General features: G+C 43.8%; 1 protein-coding gene across 10 annotated transcripts in view; it reads right to left on the reverse strand.

The window, feature by feature from the left end:
* Nucleotides 1-19,438, reverse strand: part of CADPS2 (calcium dependent secretion activator 2) — a 371,455-nt gene that overhangs the window by 69,015 nt on the left and 283,002 nt on the right. For 5 of the 10 annotated variants that reach the window (XM_038752453.1, XM_038752452.1, XM_038752450.1 and 2 more), the window contains 3 exons: nucleotides 15,088-15,244; nucleotides 3,998-4,139; nucleotides 3,765-3,884 (listed from right to left, as the gene is read on the reverse strand). In XM_038752453.1, the coding sequence (XP_038608381.1) occupies nucleotides 3,765-3,884; nucleotides 3,998-4,139; nucleotides 15,088-15,244 (419 nt within the window). The remainder of the gene's footprint in view (nucleotides 1-3,764; nucleotides 3,885-3,997; nucleotides 4,140-15,087; nucleotides 15,245-19,438) is intronic. The other 5 variants (XM_038752460.1, XM_038752456.1, XM_038752457.1 and 2 more) reach the window with 1 other exon arrangement.

Consider the following 19,438-nt stretch of genomic DNA (forward strand, 5'->3'; position numbering starts at 1 on the left):
GAAATCTTGTCATTTTCCTTCCCTTGCCGAAATAAAAGGCGCAGATTCTGGTCTAATTAAAACTGACTTTCTGAGATGTGAAACAATTAAAACCACAGAGGCAAGGTTCTCACTGCCCTTGTTTTTCCTGAAGGCGAATTGAGACGCTAATAATGAAACCCGGGAAACGGGAAACAGTCCAAGTCGACGGTTTGGCGATAACCTTAGAGAGGGAAATGGAAGCATATAAATGTGCTCTCCCACAAGTCTCTGCACGCAACCTGCAATTTCTAATCGGTAACTTTGTTCCAGGAGCCACTCGTGTCAAATTAAAAAGGTAGATGTGAGCAGTGGGCACCTGGAAGTGCCAGCAGGAAATTTACCTCTTGGCACACTCTTTTTAAGATTGCAAAAGGCTAACTGCCAAAGCAAGAATTATCCACTCACACTGGGGAAGAGAAGAAATTATTTTCTGGTGTTTTTTATGTAATTTTAACATTTGATACAGGTTTATGTCTACAAAAATGTGAACACACTTTTTAATAACCATTTCAATAAGCACAATTAGAATAATAAGAGAATTATTTGAACCTCGATCAGCTGTGTGTCTCCATGTAATTTCTTCACCACTTCCACTACCAAACTCCGAGCCTTTAGCTCATACATGCACCAACACAATGACAACTACTTAGTATCTAGTCCTTCAGGACCAACTCCCCCTTTAACTCATTTGTAGGAAAATAACTGCCGGAGTAGTTCTGGGAACTTAGCCAAATATTCTAATGGAGTTAACTTTGACGGGTAAAGCTCTCCTGCTGGTGTCCATCTCGGTAAAAATGTGTTTCATTTGTCTGAGTTGCTAGAAGTGCAGCAGCTTTGAGGATTTTGGCCAGCTGGGCAACCCAGGGCTCGAGTGCCCCAAGCTTTTTAGAGAAGCCAAAAGGCAGGAAGAAACAACCGGGCCCTCAATGACCCAACCCACCACTCAAAGTCAGGGAAAAGAGGATTGACGATGGCTGAGCTGTGGAGATGAGAATTTGCAGCCCTGCTAGAATCAAAACTGGGGTGTTAATAGTGACGGCACAAGGCGGAAGAAGTCTAGAGATATGTCATCTGATACCTGTGCACCACTCGCACATCCAGACCCTACTACACAAAGTGAACTGTACACACTGAAATGGTCCAGAGCTCTGGGCTGTAAGAAGTTCTCATGTAACACGAAACCTTAATAACTCCTCCACGCACAATGATGATGTCTTATTAAAGAGGAAGACTGTCAAAATATTTTTCAGATTTTCAAGTCATCTTTTCCTCTCTGATGCTTAGACAATATCCCATGGCTGGGTTTGAGAGGCCCCTGCTCCTTCCAAACCCCCGCAGACAATTCCCTGCTGCTAAATGTCGTGAGGTTCTGTTCAGTCACCCGGGATTACCCACGGAACAGTGTTCTCCACACAAATGAGAGTTCTATTTCTCTAAATGAAAAGGAATGCTAACTGCTTCTCTATGGAAACACAATCAAATCACTACCCAGGAATGGGAAATGGACAAAAGCTGAGGAAAGAGCAATGTGCCACCACTAGACTGCAAACTCCTGGAGGGCAGGGGCTATGTCTTTTAATGATGATAATAATGCTAATAGTAATAATGGAATTTGCTAAACACTGGCTATGTACCAGGCACTGTACTAAGCACTGGGGTGGATTCGAGCAAATCAGGTTGGACAAAGTCCCTGTCCCACGTGGGGCTCGCAGTCTCAATTTCCATTTTACAGATGAGGTAACTGAAGGTCTCAATCCCCATTTTATAGAAGAAGTAACTGAAGCACAGAGAAGTGAAGTGACTTGGCTAAGGCCACACAGCAGACAAGTGGCACAATAGAACCCAAGACTTTCCGACTCCCACGTCCATGATCTATCCACCTCACCATGCTGCTTCTCTTTTACTCTGTCAATTATTCGAATACATTGAGAGCCTACTGTGTGTAAGTATATTATATATCAAATACCACTGATGATGATAGCGGTTGGGAGCATATAATAGTTGGCAGACACATTTCCTGGCCACAAGGAGCTTTACAGTCTAGACTGTATGCTCCAAGTACCTACTACAGTGCTTTGCACTCAGGAAAACCCACAAATACACAAATTATAGCCGTAAGAAAGGGAGGCAGTGTGACCTAATAGAAAAAGCAGGGGAACAGGAGCCAGGCTACCTGGGTTCTAGTCCCGGCTCTGGCACTGGTCTATTGTGTGATCTTGAGTAAATTACTTTAACCTCCCTGGGCATAAGCTTCCTCATATGGAAGATGGGGATTAAATACCTGTTTTCCCTCTCTAGACTGTGAGCCCCTCTGTGGGACAGGGACTATACCTGATCCAAGTCTCTTGTATCTACCCCAGTGTCTAGGACAGTGCTTAGTAAATGCCACCATCACCATTATCATCGTTATTATTATTACTACTACTAGCACATGTCGAGAAGCAGCGGGGCTCAGTGGAAAGAGCCCAGGCTTTGGAGTCAGAGGTCATGGGTTCAAGTCCTGGCTCTGCCACTTGTCAGCTGTGTGACTCTGGGCAAGTCTCTTCACTTCTCTGGGCCTCAGTTCACTCATCTGTAAAATAGGGATTAAGACTGTGAGCCCCACATGGGACAACCTGATTACCTTGTATCCTCCCCAGCGCTTAGAACAGTGCTTTGCACATAGTAAGTGCTTAACACCCAAATCATTATTATGAGAAGCAGCGTGGCTCAGTGGAGAAGAGCCCGGGCTTTGGAGTCAGTGGTCATGGGTTTAAATCCTGGCTCTGCCAAATGTCAGCTGTGTGACTTTGGGCAAGTCACTTAACTTCTCCAGGCCTCAGTTCCCTCCTCTGTAAAATGGGGATGAAGATTGTGAGCCCTCTGTGGGACAACCTGATCACCTTGTAACCTCCCCAGCGTTTAGAACAGTGCTTTGCACATAGTAAGCGCTTAATAAATGCCATCATTATTAGTAAGGAGAAGCAGCGTGGCTCAGTGGAAAGAGTCCGGGCTTTGGAGTCAAAGGTCATGGGTTCTAACCCCGGCTCCGCCAACTGTCAGCTGTGTGACTTTGGGCAAGTCACTTCACTCCTCTGTGCCTCAGTTCCCTCATCTGTAAAATAGGGATTAAAACTGTGAGCCCCTTGTGGGACAACCTGATCACCTTGTAACCTCCTCAGCACTTAGAACAGTGCTTTGTACATAGTAAGCGCTTAAAAAATACCATTATTATTATTAGTATTACTACTATTACTACTAGTAGTTGGGCCAGTGTCCTTTAAGGCAGGAACTTTACCCGGAGAAGAAAAAAACCCTATATTTTGTGGATACAATACAGAACAACCTTCTACATTCACTACGTAAGTCACATTAAGAGTAACAAAGCAAGAATCGCTTCAGGACGCTGAGAAAACCTGGTTTATCTTGCTCATTAGCTAAATATGAAGAATGGCGGGTATGTCATTTAGGGCACAGTCGGCAAACTGTGCCATAACTAACCTTTGTCCCAGTGATTTTAAGTGGGATATTAACTGTCTCACATTGGGTGGTTTTATGTGCTAAATTGCTAATCACTGACATTCACAGCTTAACTCACATCTGGAAGAAAGAGGCTCTCTCCGCTAATGATCACAAATGCCATGCAATCTGAACACATCTGCACAGGACAGCAGCTCTGCCATGCAGCGCGTGCGCGCACGCACACACATACACACCCACACACACCCACACACACAAGCAGGAGAAAAGTGAAGAATACACACGTGGAATCATATAAAGAAGCCATCCAGGATGGTGTAGAAAAGCTAGGTATCTGTGGGAGGTTAAGAGGCAAACTTGCAACTTTTGGAAGAGCTACATTGGGGAGGCTGTTGGCGATGTTCCTGTAAAGAAACAGACAACGGGGGGGAGACCGTAAGGAAGAACTCAAGAGGACGGTCGGGATGTCGATGGGATCAGTATCTGCCCCCTCGGCCCACGGAAAATAAATACCTACTTGACGGGCTGCCACGTCTCCTGCTCGAAACCTCTATGGATGGACTGGGCGATGGAGGATTCCATTAGATCGACATAGCGGACCACCAGGGGCACAAAGGTGTCTTGCAAGTGTTTGTGAAACTTCCCGTTGCACAGGAGGGCTGTGAAATATAAACAGAAAACAGCGTTGGGCAGGCCCGCAGTGGGAGAGGCGGATAGGGGAAATGCAAGGCCGTAAAATGTCTTGTGCAATTAAGAGGATGACAGCCTAATACCTCCTGTATTCACATCACACCCCCTTTCAGAGGCTTAATTGCCCCAGACTGAATGGCTGTCAAAGAAGCAAACTTGTTTTTTACTGTGCATTGCTACTGGCTGGCATTGTTCTTCCACTTTCCATGAAAGTCTTCCTCTTATGGGTGGCACTCATATAGGCCTGGGGTGCTGGGGCCTCCTGGGACCTTTCCTGTACCAAGTGCCTAGATTTGAATGGGAAGGTGTTATATTTTTCTGGGCTGTTCCATTCATTAAGAGGACAGGGGCATGGGGTTTGGGTGTCATGGAAGACTGGGTCAGGGGTTTGGGTTGAGGGTTCTTGGTGCAATTGACATAGAACAGTTAATATTATTACTACTACTAATGATAATAATCACTGTGATATTTGATAAGCACTTACCAGGTGCTAGACACTGTTCAAAGCGCTGGGGTAGATATAAGCAAATTGGGTTGGATGCAGAACCTATCCCACATGAGGCTCACAGTTTTAATCCCCACTTCTTACAGATAACTGAGGCACAGAGAAGTGAAGTGACTTGCCCAAGGCCACACGGAAGATAAGTGGAGGAACTGGGATTAAAACCCAGGTCCTTCTGTCTCCCGGGCTCATGCTCTATCCACTAGGCCATGCTGCTTCTCACAACATTTGGAGGGGAATTCCATTTTGCTCCCTCTAACGCCTTTGGGCTTCAGACAAGTAGAACCCTGCACAGTCTGTCGTCATGCCCAGTCCAATCAAACTGCCCAGTCTGGGTCAACACGGTTCTGCGCTGGCCCAATCCCCAACCAACCTCAGACTGGACTGGATGTGAGCCTGAGCCACTCAGGAAGTGGGTCTGGACTCCTTCCCCTCTGGGGATGCTACTTTTGGAATGTGTGCAGTTCCCCAGGCGATTCTGGAACTTGCAGTTCCAGCAGTCCAGGAGAGAGAGGGAAAACCTTGAGGTTCCTTCTGGCCAGAAACCCCTGAAATGGGGACACTATGCTACAGGGCTTGCAGGCGAAGTACCAGGGAACCAAGTAGGCCTTCTACAGTTCCATGACAGTTGGGTGTCTTCAATTTCCTGTCAGTTTAAGTCATTAAGATGTCGACATCTGTTGCCTAGGTAAGCTCTTTTTCACCTTAACTCACCCCACCCTCCTCCTGCCCTTATCTCCACTTGCCCTGCCCTCTTTTAATCCTTTAAATCCCCATCCAGGCATCTTCCCAGTGCCCTTCTCTGCCCCATTAAGTGTTCTTTCCTCATCTCAATTAGCCTTGCACCCTGAAATCCTGGGCTTACCTCGCATGCTTGTATTTTTAAACACGGCTGGCCACACAGGTCCCATATAGCTCCCCATATTGGAACCCACGCAACAGGGAAGGGGCAGGGCTGGGAAGACATGTTTTAAAAAAAAGCGTGTGAGGTGGGTTCAGGTTACAGGATGCAGGAAGGCAGCAGGGGAGCCACCAGTATGGAGATTTAAAGGATTAATTAAGGGTGGGGCACATAGGGCTGGAAGGAAGAGGTGAGGTGAGCAAATACATACGATTGAATGAATGAATGAATGAAATAGAGAAAAGAAAAAAATGGCTAACTCGGGCTACAGGGGGCAACATCATAATAATAATAACTGTGGTATTTGTTATGCATTTACTAAGTGCCAGACACTGTACTAAGCACTAGGGTAGGGTAGGTAATTTGGTTGGACATAGTCCCCTTCCCATGTAGGGCTCACAGCCTTAATCTCCATTTTAAGACTGAGGAAACTGAAGCACAGAGAATTGAAGTGGCTTGCCCAAGGTCACACAGCAGACAAGTGGCCGAGTTGGGATTAGAATTCAGGTCCTTCTGATTTCCAGGCCCTGTTCTATCCACTAAGCCATGCTGCTTCTCAGGAAAACCTTCAATAGGAAAAGATGTGCCTGTGACAGGAAAATGCGCCTGTGACTGGAAGACGTGCCTCTGACACTCACAATCATCCATCTCTAGCAGCCACAGTCATTGGCTTTTGAAGAGCAGCCTTTTCCAAGTGGCTCTTCTTGATTTGGCTGAGTTGCATTGGGGTTGGGATGGGAGAGGGCAAGTCAGGGAGAGGGAAGAGTAAGGGAAGAGTGGGTGGGCAGTGACTGACCTGCATGAATCAGTTAGCAGGCGACGAGCAGGGGGCATGGACATGGAGTGCAATCCAAGTGATATTTAGAATTCTGATGGTTTGATACAGCAAGGACAGGGGGGAAACACCAAGGATGGGGGAGACACAGGTTAAAGGGTGGAGAGAAAAGCACATTTGAGAAGTGGAGGAGAGACATGGGACATCAAGGAGGCAGAAGCCTCAGTCCCCAGAAGAAGGGCCACTTGCCTTCTGATGCTGAGATAAAATGAAGGAAGTCAAGATTTAGATTGCCAAAAGCTCGTCCTTTCTTTGTTTGCTTATGTATCTTTTAAAAAATTTTCAAATAAATCACTAAGGCAACTAAGGATTTGTTATTATTTAGCAGAAAGTGATTTCCTCATTCCTCAAGCTTCCTTTCTTCAGCCCCCACGACACACAATGAAATCAGAATTAGAGCTGACACATTAGGCTGCTCGTTTGGAGGTGTAACGAGCTGTCATTTAAGCATGCATTCTGGCCTAGGTACTAATTTAATAATAATGACAATGCTGTAACATTTACATAGCACCTATCACCCAGATGGATACTGGGGTTTAACTCCTGATAAAATTTTATTCATATGACACTCAAATTCACCGTGTCTAGACACCAGTGCCAATTCTGGGTGCATGCCCCTGAGATCTGAGGCCCAAGGGACTCAATTTCACAAGGCTGTTTAGGGTTGACACCTATCGGAGTGTCCCAGGGAAGAGCGAAGGGTGGAGTAATAATAATAATAATTATTATTATTGTGGTATTTGTCAAGTGCTTGCTATGTGCCAGGCACTATACTAAGCGCTAGGGTGGATACAAGCAAATTGGGTTGGACACAATCTCTGTCCCATCTGAGGCTCACAGTCTCAGTCCCCATTTTACAAATGAGATAACTGAGGCACAGAAAAGTTAAGTGGCTTGCCCAAAGTCACACAGCAGAGAAGTGGCGGAGCAGGATTAGAACCCATGACCTTCTGACTCCTAGGCCCGTGCTCTATCCTCTATGCCATGCTGCTTCTCTATGAAGGAAAGAAGGTGGGGAAGTGGCTACATTTCCATCTGCAGTGGCTTCTTACCGGCTCTGAGTCCATTGCAGATGAGTGAGGGGGTTGGGTTCTTGGCTCAGCAGTAGCTAGGGAGCCACTATGCCTGAAACCAGTCGTTTCCTTGAATTGACTCACCACCAGGAGTCAACTAGTGGTGACTGTTTAGAGAAGCAGCGTGGCTCTGTGGAAAGAACATGGGCTTTGGAGTCACAGGTCATGGGTTCAAATCCCGGCTCTGCCAATTGTCAGCTGTGTGACTTTGGGCAAGTCACTTAACTTCTCTGAGCCTGTTACCTCATCTGTAAAATGAGGATTAAAACTGTGAGCCCCCACGGGACAACCGGAACACCTTGTAACCTCCCCAGCACTTAGAACAGTGCTTTGCACATAGTAAGCACTTAATAAATGCCTTTAAAAAACAGAAACAAAAAAAACTGGTGGTGCAGAGCAGCTCAGGGGTACTGTAGACACAGCCCACAGAATAACTTTGCTTACCCCACTATAAAGACAGCCTGCGCATCCAATGTGCCATACTATTTAAAAACATCCAAAAGCAGACAGTGATTGAATGGCATATACTTTGTGCTCAGTAATGAAGAGTAATAGTGCACCATAATTGGATAGAGCACAGGCTTGGGATTCAGAAGGACCTGGGTTCTAATCCCACTTCTGCCACTTGTCTGCTGTGTGACCTTGGTCAAGTCACTTCTCTTTGACTCAGTTCCCTCATCTGTAAAATGGGGATTAATATTGTGAGCCCCACGTGGGACAGGGACTGTGTCCAACCTACCTTATATCTACCCCAGCACTTGGAACAGTGCTTGACACACAGTAGGTTTTTAATAAATAGCATCATCATCATCTCTAGCTGGAATTCCAGAAGGAAATTCAGACAGGTATGAATCACTTGACTGAATGTGAGCCTGAGATGATTTTCCTTGTTTCTTGTGGGGTTGTTTAACAGTCAACGTTTTGTTTCTAGAATTGCACCTGGGAGAGGGGGCTGGGGAAGAAAAGAAGAGAAAAGGATTGCTGGCTTTTCTGAAAAGTCTTCCCAAACTGCACTGCTTAAATACCTAGTGTTTTACTGTGTACTAGTTTACCTGCGCTTTTCTTTCCCACCAGATGGTGAGGTACTTGCGAGCAGGGAATGTCTATAATTCAATTTTTAGGTATGTCCCCAACCTTGTACAACAATCAATTAATGGTATTTATTGAGCACTTACTATGTGCAGACTACTGTACTAAGTGCTTGGAAGCATACAACAACAGTGTTGGTAGACATGTGCCCTGCCCACAACGAGCTTATGGTCTAGAGGGGAAGACAGACATTAATATAAATGTTATGGGATGTGAACATATGCATTGTTGGGCTGAGGGTGGGGTGAATGTCAAGTGTCCAAAGGGAACAGATTCAAGTGCACAGACGATGCAGAAAGGAGCGGGAGTCAGAGCAAGGAGGGCTTAATCAGGGAAGGTCTCTTGGAGGACATGTGAGTCTCTTGGAGGACATGTGACCTTAATAAGGCTTTGAAGGTGGGGAGAGTGGTGATCTGACATATTTAGGGGAGGAAGAAGTTATAGACTACAGGGAGGACGTCAGAAAGGAACCAGTGGTGAGACAGGTGAAATAGGATCACTCCACATATGGTAGGCATTCACTGAATATTTTTAATGCCAATGTGAATGCTGAGGTCTCAACCTCCTCTTTTAATGTTGAAAATCCCTGTTCTGGTAAGATCGTTCCATGACATCTGGTATTTATGAAAATAGCTCCACCACGGACAGTGGCAAAACCAATTGAAAATATGGTGCTGACTTCTGGTCAAGACCCATACATGTCAAAATCCCCACATCGAGTTTCACCATGGAGCCTTTGTTTGTTCAAATATCAGATGCCACAGACGGGAGTTTATTGGTGGGAAGTTGGCACTAATAGCTCCTTGGTAATTGGAGAAGGCTCCAAGGAGAGAGCTGAAATAGGAGAGAAGAAATAGGAAACGGGTTGGGGTTCAGGAGAGAAGATAAAGAGAAAATGAGAATGCAAAGGGCACAGCACCACACACACACACACCACTATCATTTTCGATGTAAATGTATGCACTTGTCTTACAGTTGCCCATATGCCAGTTTGGATTCCACTCACAATAGAGCGCCGTGCATTGTCAACGCCGCTTTTAATGACATGTAGCCCCGGGCAACAGAAAGAGAGCTTCCCATCCTTCCCATATGGTCAAAAGAGGATGCGTTATTGTCACCGAGGCTGCTTCAGACCCGAATGATACCTGTCATAAATAGGTGGCAACCATTCCACCACCTCTTTTGCAAAAGGCCATCACTCGAAGTGTGTCCTTTTTGGGAGCTGCCATCATTGTGGTCCAGACACAGAGCTGAAGCCACATTGGCTTGGCAGCTGCGTGGCCAGGGCTGATTTTCTCCTGGCCTGCGGGCTCTTATCACATTCCAGGCTGCTCTTGTCACGGGCGTTGTCATACAGAGGCAGGAGCCAGGACGAACAAAAGCAGAATCAAAAGCTCAATGCGATTCAATAGTTTTTCTGTTTTGATTCAAAGCTGTGCAAACAAACAACTTAAATTTCAATGGGAAAACCCTCACAATGGCTGACTCTATAGAGGGCACATACATATTAAGAAAGAATTTTTCCTCCGGGGGAAACAAATGAAAAAGATTTTGGACCCAACTTGGCCTGGGTTGTAAATCCAGTCACTCAGTGTTTGTCAGGTTGGAGCCAGCAGGCTGGGGGGAGGTTTTTGGAGTTGACCCTGGGTGGGAATCCAACTTGTAGAAAAAAGTTTAGGATTGGATATCCCCTCAGCCCTGTTCCCCAGACCCCACTGTCAGGCTTGGCCAGGAAGAGTCTAGAAGAATCTAGTCTAGGCCTTCTACAACTACAACCTTTGAGGGAACCCTGGCTGTGCCATCAAAGCATCTAACTTTCCTGTGACCTCGGCTTCATTATGCATCGGGAGGAGAGTTTGCCTTCCATCTTGGGAATCACCGTTCAACTGCGGTGAGAGGATGGGTGTTCCCGTCCACCAGGGGTGGGGAGGAAGGGGGTGGCATGATGCCCCTTGCCCACAGAGTTAGGTTAGAAGAAATAGTTGGGAAGTTTTTCTCAACTAAGCGTTCATTAAGAACGCTCTCTTACTACCCCTTTGCAGGGGAACTGGGGGTATCAGTTACACATAATGCATGTTTTAGGTCATTTTTCTCATAGCTTTTTTCGATGAGAGGACTTATAAAAATAATCTGTCCCACAGGATGAAAGACTATTTTATTGCTATCTTCCTATATTGCTGGTGGTACATATGTAAGCACGAGCACATGTGTGCATGCAAACACACATATACACCCCCATATTATACACCAAGTCCTGAATCTCAGAATTCATTTAGGCTCTTGTGGTAGCATAACACACAGGTGACAGCTCCTTTATATTTCAAAGCTTGTAGATTAATCTGATATGCAATCGGGTGACCTAAGAGTTCTTCATTTGAAAGAAATCCCGAAAAAAATCTCTGATCCAGCCGCAGTGTGAGAATAACCCAGTGGGACTTCCACCTCTTCATTTCTTAATGAGTTTTTTGATAATGAGAGGTGACTTTGCCAGTCACTCTGGGCTCTATTATGGCTAATTTGACTCCACTTCACTCTCCTTGTTAATTATTAACACTAGCCTTTTTATCCTCACGAGACCATATTCCAATTTTTCCTTTTTAAAAAGACTTTTATGAGCCCATCTTTATGAAGGTGAAAGTCTTCAAGAATAGGTTTGTACTTAGTGCAAAGCTAGAACATTTATTATTCGTTTAGGCAAAGCCTGTGAGATTGATTATATAAGCACGGGTGTTCTTTTCTGATGGCTTTAATGTGCTTGCAATGTGAAAAGGCTGTTAATTAAGAATAAGCGCCGTCAGATTTCCCACTTGGGAATCCATTCCCTGAAGAACAGTCACTTGATGCTTGCTAGGATATCCACAGATTAAGAGGTGACAGCACCAAGGGTTTTTGCCTTTCAGTGGGTCTGAAAGAAATGTTTTGTACAATTTCACTCATGAGAAATGGTAACCTGCCACATCTATTATCGTTGGAGATTTGCGGAAAACAGCAATGCAATTGTGGCCTTGGCTGTTTAGATCAGTGTCGGCCTCGCCCTGTATCGTTTAATGGCCGGGCTAATTGCTTCGTGGGACGACACCTTTATTTCCCTCCAATTTTAATAAATCCCTCTTCTGAAACTGTTTCCTCAAAAATAATTGAAAGTAATTACCCGCTTAATCTCTCTAGTGGCGGCAGAGAGAACAGCGAGGAAGGGAGAAGGGAAAGCCTGAGCATTACGATGTGTTTCCTGGGTGGAAATGAAAAGCCCAGCTCGGGGCACTGGTGTCTGAGGCTGTGTAGGATGGTGGGGAGGGGTGGATGATGTGGGACAGGGCAAATGCCACTCCAGCTGGGGGGTGGAGGTCACAGATACACCCTTCTTGAGGCAGTTTCATTCATTCACTCAATCAGTCGTATTTACTGAGCGCTTACTGTGTGCAGATCACTGTACTACGCGCTTGGGAAGAATAAATCGGCAACATATAGAGACAGTCCCTACCCAACAACGGGCTCACAGTCTAGAAGGGGGAGAAAGACAACAAAACAAAACAAGTAGACAGGTGTCAATACCATCAGAATAAATAGAATTATAGCTATATACACATCATTAATAAAATAGAGTAATAAATATGTACAAATATACACAAGTGCTATGGGGAGGGGAAGGGGGGTGATGAGGAGGGAAGGAGGAGGAGGAGAGGAGGACCTCTCCTGTAGGGTTCAAGGAGCAATGACTTTCCTCCACCATGGCTAACCCACTTAGGCACACCACAGTTCGGATTTATGTTTGCCACGGAGAGTGACCAAATTCAGCTTTGTGGAAACTGCTCCACAAACAGCCTGCTGCCAATGGGCAGTGTGGAGATCGAGAAGCAGCGTGGCCTGCTGGATAGAGCACAGGCCTGGGAGTCAGAAGGATGTGGGTTCTAATCCCAGCTCTGACACTGCTGTGCAACCTTGGGCAAGTCATTTCACTTCTCTGTGTCTCAGTTACCTCATCTGTAAAATGGGAATGAAGACTGTGCCCCCCACGTGGGATAACCTGATAATCTTGTATCTATCCCAGTACTAGGACCAGTGCTTGGCACATAGTAAGTGCTTAGCAAATACCATTATTATTATTATTACTGTGTGCAGAGCACCGTACTAAGTGCTTGGGAGAGTACAGTACAACAGAAAACACACATTTCCTGCCCAAAACACGGTTACAATCTCACCAACTAGCCTAGCACTCATTTGGTTTTCTATTTGCAATTTATGCATTTATTCATTCATCCATTAAATTGTGTCTGCCTACCACATCACATCGGAAACTCCCAAAAGGCAGAGATCAAAGTCTTTCACTTTTTTCTGTTTGTTCCCCTTGAGTCTAGAACATGACTCTGCACCCACTAGGGGCTGCTGATTCTGATTCTGGAGAATGACAATTTCCATCTCTTTAGGGGCCCATCTAAGACCTATTTCAAGAATCAAGTTAGCTTAAAGACAAAAAAGGGAACTTTGAATAAATGAATCCTTTAATCATTAATATCCTTTTTAAGGACTTGACACCCTACTTGGCATTTGAGGTGTCGGCAATCCTTAACTAACCAATTCATACAGGAAAGTTTCATGCTGTGACATTTTCATGATTTAAAGGTGTTACTTCTGAGGATAAAGGGGTTAAAATCCTTCTACAGTATTTTTTTCAGTGCTCTTCCACTGAGGTTTTTTTTTTGACAATAATAGAATTCAAGTCAGAGAATCATATGGGTATCTAAAAAAAGTAACAATAATAGTAATAAACATAGCAGTCAAAGCACAAAACACACAATAAACGTCCTGTCATTTACGGGCATGATGTTTGGTTAAACCCAAAGGGGCTATATTAGAACGGGTGAACATGCAATAAGAGTCTATGTATCCTATTTGAAGTTACCTAAATGATGCAGAAGTCCTGATACCAAGAAGAAATTATGGCCCCAGGGAATTTTTCAAATTTACCTGACCACACCAAAGTACCGCTTTTCTTAGGAATGGTTCAGGTGTTCTATTGTTTCACTGACTTACAGTTATAAATCACTAACAAAATCCAGGCACTTAAAAACCCAAGACTCAGAAGGAGGAGAAGGAATGAACTGTCTTAAATAAGCCCAAAATGAACCTCCACCTACGAATGCTTATGTTATTTTGCTCAAAAGAGAATAACAAGAATGAGAAAAGATATTAAGCAATCACAGGACTTTTGCATTACAGTATTGGTCCTTAGTAGGGTAGAGGTATTTAGAAAAAAGTCATGAAAAAGAGACCTGCCTCTTGTGGGAAGATCTCTTTTTGGTACTAACTTTCACAAATGCAATTTATTGAGATAATTATCCTCAAAATAAAGAGACCCAAAGTAGAAGGTTTCCTGGTGATTTTTGCTACTGTCCAGTGGTTCATTTGTAAGGATAATTGCAATGCTTTCCTCCTGTACAAAAATAATATTTTAATGCTTTGGACGCTAAATGGAGGAAGATAGCCACCAGCCATAATAAAACAGAATAAAAAACTTTAAAAGATGAACCATGATGTTGGTATGGAAATGAGACCCCAGTTCATGCAACCTCAGTTCTTTCTTCACATAGTTTTATTAAAGATTTTCCTGGAATATTGAAAATAAATTATGCTACTTCACACTGGCTTTCTAATGCTGCTTTTAGAAGTCAGGAAGCTCCGCACTGCTACTAAGTTTTACTGTGGTTCATAGAAAGATACTACATGTGGAGCAAGCAATCTCAGAACAATAATTGAATTTCAGAGGCTGGCATACCACAAGAATAGTTCTAGAAAAATAACAAAATACAATTTCTAGGAAGACAGCATGGCCTAGTGGAAAGAACACGGGACTGAGAATCAGCAGACCTGGGTATGAGACCCAGCTCTGCAAATGGCCTGCTGCGTGACCTTGGACAAGTCACTAAAACTCTCTGGGCCTCTGTTTCCTCAACTGTAAAATGGGAATAAAATAGATTGTAAGCCCCTGTGGGACCAGACCTATGTCGGATTTCACAGCCTTGTATCTACCCTGGCTGTCAGCACACAGTAAATGCTGAATAACTATCATAATTAATAGTGACTTCTAGATTTTCCTACTGAATTACAAATGTTTACTCATTTTTTGGGTTGTTTTTTTTTGAGAACTGCCCTTTGCCCTTTGGAAGACACAGGCAGGCAACGGGTCTACCAACTCTGTTACTCTGTACTTTCCTAAGCATTTAGTACAGTGCCCTGCACACAGTAAGTGCTCAATAAATACGAATGATTGACTGATTGACTGAATGATGTAGTCCAGGTCAGGGGACAGGGAGAGTCAACAGGGGGAGTTGGGGCTTTTTCTGGACAGGCTGGGGAAAGCTCAGTAAATTGTGGCTGGCTAGTAGTGTCAAATCTCTGACATGAATTTTGTATCCAGCCCTACAATTATGCCTAGTACCTCCTCGCCTGGTACCACCCTACCCACGCTCCCATCTCTCTCCACCCCACACTGGTCCTCCCCCAAAATCCAAGCTCTTACCATCACTCCTCAAGAAGTTGTTGAGCAGTTGGAAAAGTGGAAAGCTATCCCAGGAATCCGGGGGCTGGGCCTCCAGGGCTGAATCCATATCCACAGTAAATAAAGACCAGAACTTCTCTGCATGTTCAGCCAATAAGTCAGGCCACCAGGCAAATGCCTGCAAATTGGTAAAGAGAAGTCTTTTTTGTGAGAGCTGAAAAAAGGGTAATGTGCCTACCTGGCTACGTTTATTGGTACATCTTATATTTCCCATATCTGAACGCTGCATGTAAAATACTCTTCCTAAAAAGCCATCAATTTAGGTCATTTCATAATTAATAAAATGAAATATCCAATGAGAAGTAGTCTACCATCAATGAAAAAAACAATATGACACATGAGGAAATGTTAGGAAGTGTCTTACGCCCATTTCATCTTGAAAAATAGATGTGGCTTAGAAATCTTCAGATTTATCAGCAATCCGATTTGTGGGTATAGGTGTGTGTGTGTGTATGAGACTGTGTGTGTAAATTCTTAGTTGAGAGCAGCGTTACATTCTGTCCCTTTAGAGAATGTTGTGCCACAAAAGTTCTGAACTTCCCAACTGCTTTTTGGCAGTTTTCTGGGCAACCAGAGAAGGTCACTAAGCTCCGTTCTTCATTTGCTACAACTGTTTCCACTGATGAGAGTGGTTTGTGAAACACCAGCTCTTGAGAGTCTCCTTTCGAGTGTTACTTAACAAAGTATTAAGTAGGCTAGGTCTTTTGAGAATGGATGGTGTCAAGGAAACTTGTATCAAGGTTAATATGCTTCTAGAGAAAGACACTCTCATTTACTAAGTGTTTATAATAATCTAATGTTTAATATCATCATATCTTGCTGGTTACTACAAATATAGCAGTAATGTGGCATGCAAAGTCTTCATTACATATATTGTTCTTTTCTAAAATAGGCCTAGAAAGGACAAAAATAAACAGGATTTTAGGTTAATCACAGTCAGGCTACAAGGAATGCTGGGTAAAAGAGACACATTACAAAGGTCTCACTGGCAGGGACACAGACAATGCCAGAGACAAAGTTTTCAAAATGAAAGAAATAACTGGTATTTGTGAAGCGCTTGCTATGGGGTAGACAGACTATAATCAAGTTGGACACAGTCCCTGTTCCACATGAGGCTCACAGTCTAAAGAGGGAGGGTGAACAGGTACTGAATCTCCACTTTACAGAAGAGGAAACCGAGGCCCAGAGAAGACATGTGACTTCCAGTGCTTAGAACAGTGCTCCAGTGCTTTGCATATAGTAAGCGCTTAATAAATGCCATCATTATTATTGCCCAAGGCCACACAGCAGGCAGGTGGCAGAGCCGAAATTGGAACCCTGCCCCTCTAACTCCTATGCTTCTGCTCTTTCCATTAGGCTATGCTGCTTCGAAGAAGACAGTGAACTGTTAAATTGACATTCTTATGACCAAGACACTTGTGGCACTGGTTAAACTTTTCAGCCAATGGCACCACTTCAAACTTCATAAAATAAGGGGGCTGATCCTCTATCTTCCTGGTCATTCCAACCGATCAATAACTTAGATAAATAAAAGATATGCATGACTTTATCTATGGATTTAATTGCCTACGTTTGTGCTATCAACTGTATCTAAGCTTATTCTTTTACCTACTGTACATTTGGCAATGTATGTCCTCTTGCCTCTCCCATTGGATTGTACGGTCCTCGAGGGAAGAAAACATATTATTTTACTTCTGTCAAATGTTTCCAAGAGCCCAGTAGGGGGCTCTGAACCCACTAGGCACTCAATAAAGACTCTTCACAATGATGATGATGTCCACATTTGAACAGGAATTGCTTTGTGTTCTATCACCATTCCTTAAGCTTTTATAGATAGAGTCCTGGAGATTAGATGGTATCTCCTTAATCACAAGAATGACTGCAGTGGCGGCAACCTCCTCACAGTTCCTCCAAGTAAGCACCTGTTGGTGCCCCTATTGGAAAGAGAATCCCAAGCTGAACGGACGACCGGTCTGAGTAAATGTGATATGGTCTACGTGCCTAGAAAAGGTATTGGATATTTAATTTCTCTTATTTCCCCAACCCTACATTTCACTGGACCGCAGACCTGATTTCCTTTAGGCTAAAGAACTGTATTCATTCTCATGACTCTAATCAATCAATGGTATTTATTGAGTTCAGCACTGTACTAAGTGCTTTATATTAATGTTTGTCTCCTCTAGATCATAAGCTCACTGTGGGCAGGGAACGTGTCAACCAACTCCATTACATTGTACTCTTCCAAGTGCTTAGTACAGTGCTCTACACATAGTAAGCATTTAGAAAATACCATCATTGATGCTGATGATGATGCTTGGGAGAATACATGACACAGAGTTGGCAGAGTTGCCCACCAGGAGCTTACTGTCTAGAGGGGAGACAGACATTAAAACAAATTATGGATATGACAATAGGTACTGTGGGGCTGAGGGTGGTGTAAATATCAAGTGCCTAAAGGGTAGAGATAAATCCAAGTGCAGAGGTGATGCAGAATGTCTTCCTGAGCTCATTATGGTCAGGGAACGTGTGTGCTAACTCTGTTGTGTTGTATTCGATTGTATTTATTAAGTGCTTACTATGTGCAGAGCACTGTACACTGTACTCTCCCACGTGCTTATTACAGTGCTCTAAGCATAGTAAGTGCTCAATAAATGCCACTGATGATGATGATGAGTAAACTATCTTGTAATTTGCAAAATGATGCACTGGCTTTTTGGATTAATGTGTGGGTTCCTTGCCTAGTGTATTATTTTACAGCACAAATAGGATTATAAAAATGAGTAATTTGGGGCATTCAAAAAGGCTCCGGGGAAACTCGGAGACGTTTATCTTTACACTGTAAACTGTACAGTCTAGACCATAAACTCCTTTTAGACAGGGAACCCACTCTCCCAAGTGCTTAGTACAGTGCTCTGCATACAGTAAGCACTCAATAAATACCACTGATTGCCTGTGTCACAGAAGTGGTTTGGCCTTTTTTCATAATAATAATAATTTTGGTATTTGTTAAGCACTTACTATGTGTGAAGCACTGTTCTAAGTGCTGGGGAGGATACAAGGTGATCAGGTTGTCCCACATGGGGCCCACAATCTTAACCCCAATTTTAAAGATGAGGGAACTGAGGCAGAGAAGTGAAGTGACTTGCCCAAAGTCACACAGTTGACAAGTGCCAGAGCTGGGATTAGAACTCATGACCTCTGACTTCCAAGCCCGGGCTACTTCCACTAAGCCACGCTGCTTCTCCATGTAGGCCCAGTGCTTGGCACACAGTAAGTGCTTAACAAATGCCATAAGTAACTATGCTAAATAGAAGAATCTTTAATACCCCCAGTGCTGCATCTGTTTGGAAACATTCCCCTGCAGATACCTGATTATAGCCACTAAAGATGACGTTGGTGTGAGGCATGAATGGTGTAAGGAGAATCAGAGGATTTGAAAATTAATTTGGACGTGAATCCTACCCTCTTAGCTTCCACTCTGTACTGAAGCTATCTAAGGTTAACTCTTCATCCCTCAAACCCTAGTACAAAAATGTCCACAGTGTCCCTTAGCAGGAAGGAGGAGTTAAAAGAAGGCATGAAAGAGACACAAAGGACTTCAGTCACTCCTGAATTATTATTAGATAGATGATCGAGACCTACAGGTTGGAATACCTTGCAGACAAAAAGTTGAAAGAGCAGAGTCCAGCTCTTTGCTGAGTCAATCAACCAATCATATTGATTGAGTCCTCAGTATGTGCAGAACACTGTTCAAAGCGCTTGGGAGAGTACAATACAACAGAATTAGCAGACATGTTCCCTGCTCATAATGAGCTTTCAGTCTAGAAGTGTGGCTCTGGCTGAAAAGACTAGAACTGTTCAGTCTGGAAAGACTCAGTGTAGGAGGGGACATGGCACCATGAAGAGTGTGGACAGGGAGAACATATAATTGCATTTCACCAATCCTGCATTATCAGGAGAAGGGGGCATCCACTGAAGTTTGAGGGCAATAGTTTTCAACAAATGAAAGGAATACCATGTAGAGGGTGATAAACATACAGAACGTTTACCCCAGGAAGTTTGAAAGTCTGATATTAGTATATCAGCAGATTGAAGAGAGATTTGGACAAGTCATAGATGAGCATACTCTTAATTATTACTGCAGGGAAAGTTAAGAATGGAAAGGGAAAAGTCCCTAAACGTAGAACAGATGTCCAGGGGGGCAACAATCAGGCAGTTACTTTTCTGTTTTTTATGGTGTTTTTTATGTGTTTACTATGTGCCATGCGCTGTACTAAATACTGGGTTAGATAAAAACTAATAGGGTTGGAAC

The sequence above is a fragment of the Tachyglossus aculeatus genome, chromosome 10, assembly GCF_015852505.1.
Source record: "Tachyglossus aculeatus isolate mTacAcu1 chromosome 10, mTacAcu1.pri, whole genome shotgun sequence".
Classification (NCBI taxonomy): Eukaryota; Metazoa; Chordata; class Mammalia; order Monotremata; family Tachyglossidae; genus Tachyglossus; species Tachyglossus aculeatus.